We start from the raw sequence: 15,563 nt of genomic DNA, 5'->3' as shown, positions 1-15,563 counted from the left end.
TGTACATAATAAACAATGAGTTTTGTGACTATGAATAGATAATACCAAAAAAAGCACACACAAGCAATGATAATCAAGGCATGACGAAAATTTTGGGCTTGACAAGCTGAGCTCCTCAAGTCCTCCTCTCACCACGTGTCTAGAAGTCATGTGACCATTTCCACCTCCAGGTGGAGGGCATGCAACCCCCATTGCCGCCATTGAAAGCCCTGGCCAACACCTCTAAGGGTGTGGGCAGGGTGCTATCCCCTCGTACAGGCTTTCCCCCTTTTTCAGTCTATTCCTCTGGGGATGCGCCCTACTCTGTTCCATCACAACCAATCCACACAACTTGTCATGAGCAAAGATTTGCTATTGGCTAGAATCCGCCCCACACTTGAGGCAAGACGAGCATCATGATAGGGGCCATCCCCTCTACAGCAAATATTGCATGCCTCGCATCACCCCTCCTCATCATATGCGCATGTTAACCCACTGTTTAATCCCTCTCATTCGAGTAGCCCTGTCCTGCCTCAGGTTCTAACCCTTGGTTCACATTTTCCAGGTTCCTCAATAGGGGCCATTCATGGAGTACCCCATGCCGCTGGCCTGCAAGGAAGCTCTCCTCCGTAGAATGGAGAACATGGTGCAAGCTCCGCCGCTGGAATGCTACATGCCCACCTTGAAGAAGTATTTTCAGAGACGAGGCCCAAAGTGAAAATGCCCAAGATGCAAGCCGAACGTAAGAGCTCCTCCCCAAACCAAGAAGAGGAAGGTTCAAAGGAATTCCCGAAGGGTAGCAACCCATGACATGCAGACCTTTCATAGACGCTCAAGAACCAAATGCTCAAAAGAGAAAAAATGAGAAAAAATCATGAATGAAATTGCTGAATTGTTCCATAGCATTCTTAATACGGCAACAGCCAGGTACTACGCCATTTGGATTCCAGTCGATGCCTCCTCTACCCTTAGCTCGAATCAAGATGCACAACTCTCCCCAATTGCTCAGACTTTGGCCCCTCACATGATGGATCAGGACAATGGTTCGAATGTAATACCTCAGTCATCTGGTCACCCGAACTCACCCCGCCTCATACAAGTGGAATAGCCCCTATTTTGTATAATATGCTTACATGTGCTATCTTGCCATGACTTTTAGTCTTTAGGTGGTTAAAAGGGGCAGGTTCCCCAACTGTACAAACCTTCATTACCTACTTCTAATACATTTCATGTCTTTAACAAAAAAGATAATCAAGCGCAGGTCATATGCATCAAAGTCAACACCATAGAATTCAGATAAGTGATGTCTCTTTGCATTGCACATGTTCACTATAGTTGAAGCATATGACTTGCACGTACTCTCACGAGTTGTCAAGTGGATACAGGAAGACACAGGTCTTTGCACGAAAGCATTCAATGTCCAAGTTACCACAAGACCACCAACCCCACAAAGAGCCATTATAGAAAAGCAATAGAAATACTAAGAACAAAGAGCCATGACAGAAGCCTCACTGCTGGAAGAGAAAATCACCCTTGCAGAACGCCCACATTGCATTTGAGCATGGCCCAAAGCATAGGCATTGGCTACTCTCTCTTTCTTGGCCAAACTCTACATTTAGCTCACTACAGTTGCTACATCAATTGTACCAATATCTCACATGTTACAAAGAGGTTTGCAAAATCTCAAGTGTATCTCTCCATCTCAACAACTGTTCCTCTAGCATCGAGGCTAGTAACACAATCATTATCATAATATCCATTTTCACAACCTTCGGATCTTGACATTTCCCAATCCAAATGAAAGGATGATAACCTCAATGTATTGTAATGGTTGTATTCATGTTATCCAAAAAAGAGAGAGAGAAAAAAAAAGAAAATAAAATAAAATAAAAAATGCATCCACAATCACAATACAACACCTAGGGGTCCTCAAATTAGGTACATCCAGTGACCTTGGTCGGTTGGCTCTGTCCCTAGTCCCCTAGCCCCTCACACATCCCCCACAATTGTTCAAGGCACATCAAGGGCAGGACATACCTAGGGAACTTGTCTCACTTATGGTTAGACCTGTCACCCTGACCCATTTGCACAATTCTTTTCCCGTACTCCATCTCAGTACCATTGCAATCAATAGTGGTAAGCAACGCACGAAAGACCATGGAAAGTACACCGTACTCTTCGAACAATACATGTAACCACCAGCTACCAAAATTTAAGGTGTCAATGAGCTCATTATGCTACATCATGTTATCAAAATCACAAATGATGTCTCAACAAATCTTCGTGTGTACTTCTCCTCAACATCAACAATTTTTTCCACCCCATTGAACCCTTGCTTCATCCACACATTACTACGAGGAACCAGACCAACAATCTTCTAACGACATAATATCTAAGTATGCACGGGCACTCACATACTATCTAAACCACAATCTATACACAGTTTGGATCCTCAAGTGTAGGACATTACTCTTAGCTTGCTTAGAGTTCGACATGTCTCCCAAACTAATCAAACTATGTCTTGTGCACACAATAAGAAAACTAGCACTAACCCTTAGGGAGAGACCATATGAGAGGTTTTCAATTGCAGTTTATTGACGACTCCAATGAAAATACCGTCAGCTCTTCATCAACACTCAACTTTGAACTCTTATCCATTCTCATCATGCAAGTCCACCAAAGAATCGCCATGTACAGAATCCCCAACAAACAACACATGTGCCAGCCATCAGTTCAATTTCTAACAAAGAACAGCCCTATCCCCAACTCCAACAACCCTACCACCAGCCACCCACACCAGCAACGTGCCCCCAATGACCTTCATTTGCAACACCACCAAAACTCCTCCAAGGCAACCACAGATGTCCCTTCCACCCACGACTTCGGTGCGTGCCAAAGCATGCTACCTACGACAGTGAGTGCCATGGGACTGACAGTCATCTAGGAGGGGGGTAAACCACGTCGTCGGTGCATACCAAAGCCTGCTACCTATGACAGTGAGTGCCATGGGATTGACAGTCATCTAGGAGGGGGGTAATGTTAACCCTCAGACGAACAAGGTAGAAAATCCAGAAAATCTAAAGTAGAAAACAAGGCCAAGCCAAAAGTGAAACGGAAGACGAAGGTGCGCCAAGAAGAATCTGGAAACACAAGAAGTGCAGAAAAGTCCTAAATCAAGGAGAAAGGCACACAAGAAAAATCGCAAGTCAATACTTTTGTAAAAGAGCACAAGGCGCACCGTGATTTATTTTAAGAGCGTCGAGCTCTCACCCGTGCAAATTGTAAAGATAGACGGGCGGTAGGAAGGAAGCTAGAAAGATAAGAGGACAATGGAAAAAAGGGCCTAGGGCGGCCATGTAAAAAAGGGAATAAGGGGATAACCGCCCAAAAGGGATTTAGGGTTTTGTATATAAAGTTGAAAAGTGAATGAGAAGCTCATTCTTGCGTGTGGCCAAAAGTAGTTCTCTTCTTTTCTTCTTCTTGCTTGCTTGAGCTTATACTTGAGAGAGGAAGTGTGAGAGTGTGAGGGAGTGAGTGTGTGAGGGTGAGGGACCGGGTGAAAAAGCTCTCCATCTTCTCCTCACTTCTTATGTTCTTTTCTCTTATCTTGTCTTGCTCATGGAAATGGAGCTTGGAGCGTGGAGCTTGAGGATGGAGCTTGTTTGATTGAAGCTTGCACTTGGATCATGGAGCTATCGGAGTGCTCAAGAGAGGACGCAACTCGATCGGACATGGAGATAAGCTCACTACACTCATAGGGATGGATAGCGCGTCGACTATGTGAGAGGTAGCCATTAGTGCTCAGCTTGGAACGCTTGAAACAATAAGTGGTCCATGGGTCTTGGCAGTTGAGCTTGTGCTTGCCTCTACAACGACATAGAGCTATCGTAGCTTCAACTCAAGAGATAAGCAATGCCCAAATGTTTGGATCTGAAAGAGAGATGCCAATCTCCTCCAAATCTCTACAACAGTGCGGATATGTCCAACATGCACGAGCAGAGAATCTCTACAACAATCTCTACAACCCAAAAGAAGAGAAGAGCAGGCTCTAACATTCAATTGATCCCATAAAGCTGTCAAATCCGTGGTCACACCATCATGAGGATCCACAATAGGTCGAGGTATAAGGACTGTAACAAAATCCCAAAGGTCACAGTCATCATCAAGTAAGCATTCCATGCGGCACAACCATAGAGGGTAGTTCATCCCATCTAGCTTATCAAATGTAGAGAGAGATGGTAGGTCTAGCACCTACTCAAGAGATGCCATCAATGCCAATCCAAGACTAGAAGCCCTAGAAGAATATAATAGAAAGACTAATAAGATGGTGATGGGTTTGAATAATCCTAAACCACACAATCCCCCATAGCATACACGATGGCAACCATAGGTGTCCTTCAATAAAGTACCTACAAGTAAACAAAGAAGATACTACCAATGGAATAAAGATGACCATTAAGAGGTGTCCTCAAGATAATCCCAATCCGTCAAGCCACAATACTGAAGAAGACTGAGTGGGAAAGGGTAGATGGAGAGTATCCAATACCAAAGGGAACACACAATGCTAAGAAAAGAGAAGAAGCAATAAATGCAGAGAAAAACAAGGCTTCAATTTGAAAACATGATCAATCCAGGGGCTAGTAAAAGACCATGAGTGCCCAAAAATTTAGTCCCAACAATAAACACAAAATTTCCCTGATGTGGACCTACAATGGAGGTCACCCGCCCCGGTTAGCAAAGACTGGCTAGTATGAGAACGCAACAAAGAAAAAAATATGTCTGCTTGTAAACATGTCACCAATAGAGAACAAGTGCTACCTAGCCTACAAATGTGTTGCCCAAGAGGACTGATGACCTGCCTTCATAGAACATAGATACAAGGGGTGCCTACACAAAGATGTAAGTAATGAAAGACCTAGTTCTACATCACGTATGCCAAGGGCTGCTTGCAAAAAATACATGTCTATTTTGCTATTGCCCAATAGCTAATAGAATGGCCATCCAGCCTATTGGACATTGCCTAGACTAAAACACAATCTACCATGGTAAATGCAACCTAAAAAAAGGGCTAGAAACAAGACATCCTACCCTATTTGACTCCAAGCCCAAGGTCTCCAGCACGTGGGGATGACACCTTACAAGTTTTGTCATAGACATCACACTCCTCTTTGAGATCTCCAACTCCTACACATTGCTCTAATACTATGTGAGAGTGTGCAAGGGAAAGAGGAAAGTGAACATGGAGAGGAGGAGACAGAGAATGCATGAGAGAAGAAACAATGTGACTACAATGGTTGAAGGTGCATGGTTGTAATAGTTGCCCCAACATGCAGCTCTACGTATGAATATGGGTGCCAGACAATAGTAGGGGGATGAGAAAATGAGAAGGGCTTGCTGATCACAAAGGATCAATGATGGATAATGAATAATGAGTGCGAGGGCAGGTTGTCTATATATAGATGAAAAAGAGAAAGAACCCTAAATGTGGTCAAACCCTTTTTTAAAAAGTAAAAGGACACAAAAAGAAATGCACTAATGTTCCCTCCATCTAATGTATATAACACACATAAAATGACAAACAAAAATAATGCCAAAGCTCATAATGTCCTTATCTAACTTAAACAGAGGCTCATAGGCAAGAGATGACCACACAAGACACATGGCTGCTGACACATACTTTGTACATCATGTACATACTATTGGGAAAAGTATATAACCCAAAAGTTCCATTCCTTTATAGGATTGATTAGTGCATCAAGCATCAGTTTACAATTTCTTGAACCCTACAACAAAATACAATGGGGTAAGAAAAAATAGGACTCATATGGAGCTAGCATCATGCATAGAATTTTGTGGTTGGAATTATCATGTGCTAAATACATATTAAATGGATATCCAACCAAGATTTGCAAACAATTACACCTTATGAGGCTTCGCATGGCAAAAAGCCTTGCATTGCACTATTGTATTTGTCTGGATGCTTGGCTTATGCTTTGATGCAAGAAAAATGGCGCACAAAGTTGGTGGCTATGAAGTGCACTTTTATGGAGTAGAACAATGTTGGGGGGTAAAACAATGAAAGTCTGAGAATGGGTTTAGAAGGGTAATGCTCGAAATGGCGTCCACAAATTATCAAAGATAGTAATTTGGCAACTCCTTTTCCTAGCAAGATATGTGATGGTGGGACTTCTTTCATGCTAAATTTGTTGATGACTATGTGCTCATTGCTTCCATTTTTTATGGAGAGGAACTAGTCCCATCTGAAGAGGAAAAGGGAAGTGCTAATTAGATACATGCAATGTGGGATTAAAAGATACAAGGGATTTGGTTGATGCACATAAGGCAAAAGGCCAAAGGTGCTAGGTGGGTCTACAAGTTAAAAGAGAAAGTGTTGATCACTACAAGCCTCAACTTATTATAAAATATCATTGCTCAAAAGAAGGTGATTGATTATTTATGATGAGATTTTTGCATTTACTTTATGGATGCCTTCTATGCAATCTCTTATTGTGTTGGCTACTCACTATGGATGGAATTACGACATTTGGTCATTAAAAAACTCTATTTATATTGAGTTACATAGGAGGTATATGTTTTATGCCCTCTGCTTGTTTCATTATGTAAAAACATGAGACAAAACTACAATTGCATAGATTAAAGGACCTTTATGATCTTAAACAAGCATCTTGCCATTGGTATGAGAAGATAAATATAGCTTTTTTCCTTGGTAATTATTACAAAAGTTCAAGCATGAGCACACTATGTGTAAGAAAATACTCTCTTGATTAGCAAATTCTTAAACAAACATCTTGCCATTAGTATGAGAAGATAAATATAGCTTTTTTCCTTGGTAGTTATTAAAAAAGTTCAAGCATGAGCACACTCTATGTAAGAAAATACTCTCTTGATTAGCAAATTGTATGCAAATGAATTGCTACTCATTGGTCCAAATGAGGCTACAAATTCAACCTTGAAAACTAATTGCCCTCCATTTTTTAAATGTTATTACTCAACAACAAAATGGCATTGTTATGCACAAACATGTATTCTAATTTGCTCACAAGATCTAGCCTTCATGCATGCGATCCAATCACTACTCCAAAAAGACTCAAATTACATCTTAGTCTTCAAATTCCATATAATCTAATTGAACTATCAATATACCAACACACTATTTGGGTGTCTTCTTCATGTTTACTACATTAGGTTGGATGTGTTATTTGTACTATCATATATGAAAAGGTTTATGCATTGCCTAAGTCCAAAGCTTTCCCCAATTAAGAACTAGATCTTTTACTTTTTGGAGTGCTTTCTCCTATCACATAGTGATCCCTGCATCTTCATGCATTTTGTGATCCTTACTAGATAGCATGTTATGGCTCTAGATCCACACTTGCAAGTCTTGCTTTTGTTTTGGTACTTTATGTTGAGACATCTTTTAAGCCCGCTTTGATGTAAATTTTGCTTTTGTTTGGCCATTTTAAGTATATCATGTCCATGTAAAGAAACCACCTATGGCCACTTCTATGAATGTGAATTTATGCCAATCTGCATTGCTACAATTGAATGTAATGTGTATGGCTCAAACGACTTGTTGCTAGCTAAAGTGTATTGATTAGTACCCATGCCTTTGTTCCTACTAATAAGAGTAACAACTACAAAGAATCTAGTCTTTCATACTCAAACATAACACATGAAGATGCACTATGAAGCATCCAACCAACAAGTACAATGCCACCACTTATGAAAAGCACCAACTTGGTACCACACTTTGCATGGCCTAAGCATGAAGCACCTAGTAAATAATGTCAAAATTGTTACCTTGTAATTTGTTTTGTTAGGAAGCTTGTTCTTTGTTTAATTGAACATGGATGCATATGATTTAATAAAACATGGATGCAAATGGTTGTCTATCTTAACTTTCTTTGGATATAACTAAGTCATCAAGGCTTTTCGTAGTTTGCACTACTTCCAAACTATTAGTCTTAACATTAACTTTCTGCTCGTATATGAAATTATCGATAATGACCAATAAGAGAAGCTTACCTTATGGGCTATTTGATACATGCAATTCTTTCTTGGTCATAAAAACAATTTGTACTTAAAAAGGATACAAATGGCATACTTTCTTGTAACAAGCACATCTAGCTTCATCTAAAAACAAGACATAATGAAATATTGATGTGATAACAAATTATTGATGTCAACTATCCAACAATTTGACATACTTTCTTGTAAGAGGCACATCTGGCTTCATATAAAAACAAGACGTAATGAATTATTGATGTCAACTATCCAACAAATTGACATTGGTGGAGAACAAAAGTGTTAAAGTGTGTAGTGTCCAAGTAAAAATTATAAGCAAACTTTAGTCTACAAAGTCGATCTTAGCAATATGCAAATTTCTCATACATAATAGATGATTCACAATGGAATACATCTAGCAATCTTGTTTCTTTGTCTAGAATAAGGTTGTCACTGACTAGATCCATAACATGGTTGTGTTTACATTTATATGAAAACCAAGCATCTCATTTGTGTTAAGCCTTATTTTCTCTTCAACAACCTTTTCCATCTTGCAAAAGTACATGCTGCAAACTATGATCAAAGCTTAGTATCAAGCCATTTGATAGTGTCTCTGCTTTTTAAAATTAAATCCCAAAAACGCAGTATATACTAACCAGTTGTAATATATGTAAATGTTTGCATAAATACTTCCAATCACACTATTTTCATAAGTTTTTTGAGGCAAAATTTGGAGACCACTCCCAGGGATTGAATAGATAAAGTTACAGTAGAATAGAGATATAACATCAAGCTTTTCAATTTAGACAATAGTACATGAATCAATCTAGTGCTGCATGTCCACACCTTGCATTTAAGGAAAGCAAACAACCTCTTGCTTGCTTCCCTTGAAAATGTACAACTTTTCTAGGCAATGTCCCCTACATTTCAACATTACTAGACAAGCATACATTGAGCACTTACTTGATAGACGTACACAATTTATGCAAATATAAGGTCTCACAATTTCTAACTCGATTGGACCATTAGAGAATTTGAAGGTCAAACACAATGTATTATCACGTGGCAGAGATTATGCAGTACTATATTTGATAGAAAAGTACACAGGCCAATCTAAGAGTAGCCTGTGTTTTCAGAAAATCCTCACTCCAAAAACCACACACAACGCAGGTCAACAAGACCAAAGACTTCCTAGTCAGCTCCAAATTCTCCCCATCCAGATCCTCCTTAGAGAAGTGGTATTATTGGGAAATAAAACTAGGTCAAATCTCCAAAGATGTACACTACGTCAATATCATTTCAGATGCATGCATGTCAACTGGTCGTGTCGACTCACACTCTCTCCATCCCTCAGTTGCTCACTCAATCCCTGCCTCCACCGTAGTACATGACCTACTTGAAGCATTACCCAGCTAGGTTTCATGTTTGCACATTGAGACCTCATCAATCTCACATACATAGCAGACTTTCCCTCTCCCTTTCCCTGTTGCAAACCTTTCTTCAAACTCACCCTTTCAATGCATAACAAGCCATTGTAAGCAAGGCAGTTGGTCAGTTGATTGATGACTTTACAATTTGAACTTGGGATCGTCCCCATGCAGCTTCTCAGCATATCAGTCTGCAATTCAGTAATAACTAACAAAGTCCACCAAGAAAAGCAAATAAATAATGGACTGCCCGGGGAAGGAAAGACCTTACACTTCAGATTGTCCTATGGTACATTAATCTTGAGAATTAAATGTATAAAGTTCAAACTATGAAATGCACCACCAACTTAGGTGGAAAGTCATTGATCTTCAGGGGAGATCTTTTTCAGTTCTTTCATATTCGTTGTCTCTACTCTGCAAAGAGAAAAACAAATCAGAATCCAAAGAAGGATTAGAAATCAGATAAGTAACTTTTACTTAGCCACATATATTAGAAAAGAGAAGGGAAAGTACAAGCCAGGGAAAAAATTATACTGATTAAATTAACCACACACAAACATTTGTGATGTGATAATAATCCACATTGTTGAACTATCAACACACGAAAAACGTGACCTGCAACATCATCTTCAACTTACAGTAAACATAATGTTCAGTCTCCTGCTATTTCTGTGAACAAGGACTTCAGGTTACCCTGAATTCCAACTGAGTTGCTACCCAACTATCTTCACAAGGCACCTTAAGGCTTACATACATTTACCTATTCATGATTCATGACAACTTGAAATTCGGGCCATAAAATAATTTAAAGCACCTTTCTAAAATCATAAACATGGTAATACAGCTGGATGCAAAGCAAATTCCCAAATCTTGCAAATCAACCCTCCTAGGTCATTTTGTTAGCAGTCATGTCTGTCACGTATGGTCATCTCCTGCCTATGAGCCTCAATCTAAATCAAATGAGGACCACATTAGAACTTGGGTGCCCTAACCAATTGCCATATTTTTGGGTCTTTTGTGCAGGTCAGCCAGTATTTGGGTCTTTTGGCTATAGATAGCCAGCCCACTCCACTATTCAGTTATTCCATCATTCTGATCTTTCTAGCTAGCCTCAGTCATCATCATCTTCTCCTCCTGCCTTGGTTTGGCACCCACACCAACACCTAGAGCTGCATGTTGGGGTTGACAAAGATCAACCATTGTATCATTTAGTCTCAGTCAGGTTGTTCATTCTCACTGTTCCTTATCTCTCTCTCTTACTGTGTATTCACTTTCCTTTCCACTGCGCATTCACATGGCGTCATTTACCTTGGTGGGAACAAGAGTCTACTAGGAGGAGCAGCAGCCCATGATTGTACCAGCAGGACTGTTAAGCTAAAAAAGATGCATTACATTAAATCTTCATTAGCTCATTAAAACAGCCCCAAAACTCAAAGATTACCAAAGTTCCCATATCCCATAACCCAAATCCCTAATTTTGGGAGGATCCACATCTATAAATAGGAGGCTGCACAGCCACTCAGATCATCCCTTTTTTGAAGTCACTTCAATCTTCGCACCCTCTCTAGGTTTTGGCACCCTGATTCCAACCAAGCCCTACTGCCCAGAGGTCACCCTACTACTACGTTTGTTGTCATTCTGCAGTCCCCAACTTCCACCATCATGGTAAAATCCCTATCTAACCTGTGTTTGCTGCTCCTGCACTGCCACACAACAGGCTGTTTACCACTTCTCCAGCTCTAGACAAACTCCATGACAGCCTTCAGCCCTTGATCTGCCATTTCCAGCTGCCACCCTGCTCAGGCCAACTGCCCAAACAGCTGCATTTAGCTGCCAACCTGGTCATGCAGGTGCTGCCACTGTTCTGGAGGTCTACATCAGCAATCTACACCCTATTCTGAGTAGTTCAATGCTGCGATTACCAGTTCCAGCCCTCCATACAGCTGCGTTTTGGTATCCAGCCTGTTGTCTTTCCACATTCACCCTCTTCTCCGTTCCAACTGATGTTTATAGACCTCAGGATCTATCTCCAATGGATGTCACTCTCCAACTACTCCCATTGCTGTGCCTTTGAGCATTTGTATGCTCTCTCATTCATTATAGTATTGATTCATTCACTTTAAAGTTCAAGTTCTCTTTCTTCTCTATTTGTGTTTATTGTGTTCTTGTCTATGTTCTTGTGTTTTAGTCACTTTTGTGCATTCTGTGTTTTCTTAGTGCAAACCCTCGCATCACTTCACACGGATATCATCAATCAACTATGCAGCCCTTGTGTTTTCATCATGAGTGAGGAAGGCAACCTTTTTCTACCCCTTGGTGCTGACATCATCAACAGCAAGGCTGGAGCTGTGTTTCTTACGGCTCACTGATTACTTCCAGATTTGGACTTCCTGTGTTCTCGGTCCAACCTCCATTCTGGCAGCGATTGGGCCTCCCAACCTCGGATACTCCCTACTTTTCATAATATCGTTCTCCCCCCTCCCAATTTTCCGAGGCTACTAGCCCCTGATTGGCCACTATGGCTTCCCCTATGAAGGTGCATGTCCTAACCTCTCTTCCCGCATTAAAAAAGCTAGATGGGATGAACTACCATTTTGGTCGTGAATCTCAACCCCTCGCATCAGCTTCATTCTAAATACAAAAAAATGAAGATGAATTCTTTTTCTTTCTTTTTTTTCCTGCCCCACAAAGGGGGTTGGTTGTGGTGAGTTAGCGATCTAATCAGCTCATGTGTGAGTCTAGGATGTGCCAGGCATTAGTGAGTCATTTAGGTTATTATTTGTAGTCGTCGAGGTGATCATTTTGGAATTTTATGCTGACCAACTTGATACCATTTTGGCATCCTTTTTTGCTCTATATCCCCCCTCCACAATCAATCATTCATCACTTGCAAATTCTAGTGCATGCTCTGTTGGAGAGAGGGAGCCCGTGCCATTGACCACACAATCAGTGACTCACTATTGTACACGACTTTCTCAAGTTTGGTATATGGATGGAGTTGGGCAGTAGCAAAATGCAACCCCTAGGGAAGGCAATAGCCCCCAACAATAATAGGGAACCTCTGAGTAGACAGGTGATGTCTTCCAAGATAGGTACTAGGGTGATCATCTACTAATGCTAGCGACAAACTAAACAAGGGAAGCTCCTGATTGGAGTGTGGGTAGCCACTCCAAAAAGGGCTGATGGCTAAATGAATCGAGATGGAAGGCAATGCCCACAACATACTCTTTTATAGAGGATTTTCGAGCAATTATCCTACTTTTCATAAAATAAAACCTTTTTGTTTTTTGAAAGGCTTTTAGTTGCTTTTTGGGGCTGTTTTAAGGAGTCTAAATTAAGCATTCATACCTATAAATTCTAGTTTGATAGATGCCTTGATTTTAGTGACTCAAAACCCCCTAAAGGCCCAAAAAGGGTTCCAAGATGGAGAGGGAGACAATATGGATGGATGAAACTAGGCTCATGTATAAATGAGTATGCCACGCTTAATAACAAGTTGATTAATGATCATGCTTAAGTTTAATTGAGCCAAAATGTAGCATCGTGTTTGATCAACCTAGACCTAATTGTCTATATTGACCTAGTATGGAATCTAGTTTGACCATTGAACCCTGATATGCCCTATGAAAAGCCAAAGTTTGGAAACTACAAGGTATATCCACTAAAGAGCCAAAGTTTGGAAAATATCCACTAAAGAGCCAAAGTTTGGAAAGTATGGGGCAATGCAAGGATGGACTTACTAACCTCAAGCCTTTTGAGGATAAAAGCATACTTCAATGGTTAAAGAAAATTACACCCACATTTGCTAAACATCATAATCATAGCTACTTACGTGGATCCCAAAAGAGCTAGCTTGCTCAATTTTGTTATGTCCGTTGATCCTTGATTGTCTTCTATAAATATTGTTAAACTGCATCACTTAAGTTCAATTAGATGAGATACCGTGAATTCATGCAATGCTTTAATAGAGCAGAATGAAAAGTAGCATTACCTACGAACATTTTGAAATTTCACGTACTTCAAGGGGACTGGATTTCCCTGAAATGTAGCCAATGATAACATATATAGAATCCAAAAATGCTTGTGCATAACTCAAAACAAGAATCAAAACCTTATGCATACCTTCAACTGCTCAAGTGATAGAGTGACAACATCGCTTGCTGGAAAATCAGCTACATTACTACAATAAACATGAGGGCTCAATAGTCATGATGTTGTCAATGACTATAAAATAATCACACTATTAGAAAACCCTTCGTGAGCATGAAAGACCCACCTAAATCCCATACTTTGACGGTTTGCATACAATTTAATTGTTTTCGGACCTACAACATTAAGGGCAAAAGCATCTTTCAAATACAATCCATGAAGACTTGAGAAAGCATATATTATATGATAGAAGTGTCAAGACAAAGTAATTACCTATACTAGCTTTATAAGAAATTTGTGAGTTAATATTGATACCATGTCTTTACAAAAAGTTTTAAGACACTACCTCACTAGCTTATCAATTTTCAAAACATTTTGACATATAATGGACACTAAGCTCATTAAAAACATTATAGCAAAAAGAAATGAACCCAAAAAAGGTACCTTCTTCAAACGGACCCATGATTATGATGCTATGTAGCTTAACTACTTGTGTAAAAGGAATGTAAATAAGCAGTTGTTCATCAGCATCACTCTCTAGAAACAAGGCCTCGTCTTCCCTATAACCCTGTCATTGCAAAGACGCCGATGTTATTCCACCTCATTTCATAATACTCAAGATTATGAAAATGGTCAGAAAGTGAGCAAATTCATGCAAAAATTTCCCCCATTGATGTGGATAATCACACCATTTAACATTACTATCATAGTTAAGGTGATAAAAATGACCCAGAGTGAGTAAATAGAAGTGTATAAAAGCCCGCAAGGCCTCATCCTCATTATAACCCTATGATTGCAAAGACACCAAGGCCTCATTTTCCCTTAACCCTATCATTGCAACGACACCGAGGTCAACCTTGGTGTGGATAGTCACACCATGTAACAGAATATTCATCATAGTTGAGGTGAAAAGAATCGATCCAAGGGTGAGCAAATGCGTATGCTAAACCCCACCCCCCACTTGTATTTGTTGGTAATTGAGACAGTTTCATGACTGATCTTAAATTGCCCTTGGATGATATGAACAGATGAGATGATTTAACAAAAGAAGAAAGCATGAAAGAATGACTCGACTGACGGATCATGTACCTGCTTAAGAGCATTGGCGTAGGTATGGCTGCTGTTTTCATTCAAGCACTCCACAGAAGGCCATTCGATACAGTCCACCAAATCAACCTGCGCAGAAAACACGAGTGAATGCGAACAGAAGTTACTAATGTGAAGAAAAATGTCACAGCCAAAAAGACGGAGGGAGAGAAGCGGCCGGAAGCAGGAATGGATACTAACCTGGCCTTTGGCAATGGAAGAGGCAGCCATGGTTTTCTCCTCTTCTTCTTCTTCTTCTTCGTCTTCTTTCTTTCTTTCTTTGGTTTGCTTCTCAGGCTAAAGGACGCAGAGATTACTGTATATCGAGTGTAGCTTTGATGCTTCCTTTCTTCTTTCGCTCGATCGTGCGTGCCTTTGATATACCTTTATATGTTTCCTGGTTCTCGCTTTCAACACACGTTCGCCTTTTGTAGTACCGCCTTTGGAGGTTAGTCATTGGAATTCCATGGGAGTGTCAAAACGTTTAGATTTGGAGGTTTAATTATGTTCGTGTTGATATATGCACACAATAAGTGCTTGATCCACAAGCCCCTCTCCCCAATTGCGCCGAGCTAGGTATCTCGTGCCTCTCGAGTAGAAGCTCATGATGTTGAATACTACGAGGTAAAACAAGGGAAAAGAGCCCTTTTTCTCACATACGAAAAATGTCAAAAACTTCTTGTGACGGATGTAAATAAGTGTTAACATTGATTTGGAGGTAATGAGATGATTACTAAGACTCTTAACATTGATTCACAGGTACTGAGGAGATTATTAGGCCTATCAATATCAATCCAATGGTAATGAGGTTCTTTAATATCAATATTGATCCACAAATAATGAGATTAGTCATTATAGGTTGATGTGGGTGTCAACTTTAAGTTTTGGAGATCAAAT

General features: G+C 40.1%; 1 protein-coding gene across 1 annotated transcript; it reads right to left on the bottom strand.

Moving 5' to 3' along the window:
* Positions 1-9,656: 9,656 nt before the first annotated feature.
* LOC148014486 (PITH domain protein (DUF1000)) lies at positions 9,657-15,082 on the bottom strand. Its single transcript, XM_087666940.1, has 8 exons — positions 14,868-15,082; positions 14,670-14,756; positions 14,025-14,148; positions 13,708-13,756; positions 13,554-13,611; positions 13,423-13,469; positions 13,264-13,341; positions 9,657-9,845 (listed from the first exon to the last, which is right to left on the bottom strand). Exons 1-8 carry the CDS (start codon positions 14,895-14,897, stop codon positions 9,791-9,793), a joined length of 528 nt encoding a protein of 175 aa, XP_087523066.1. The 5' UTR covers positions 14,898-15,082; the 3' UTR covers positions 9,657-9,790.
* Positions 15,083-15,563: the final 481 nt, after the last annotated feature.

The sequence above is a fragment of the Lygodium microphyllum genome, chromosome 25 (genome assembly GCF_053477565.2).
Source record: "Lygodium microphyllum isolate KBCC chromosome 25, Lygodium_microphyllum_v1.1.10, whole genome shotgun sequence".
Taxonomy (NCBI): Eukaryota; Viridiplantae; Streptophyta; class Polypodiopsida; order Schizaeales; family Lygodiaceae; genus Lygodium; species Lygodium microphyllum.
This window is presented reverse-complemented; position numbering and strand designations above follow the sequence as displayed.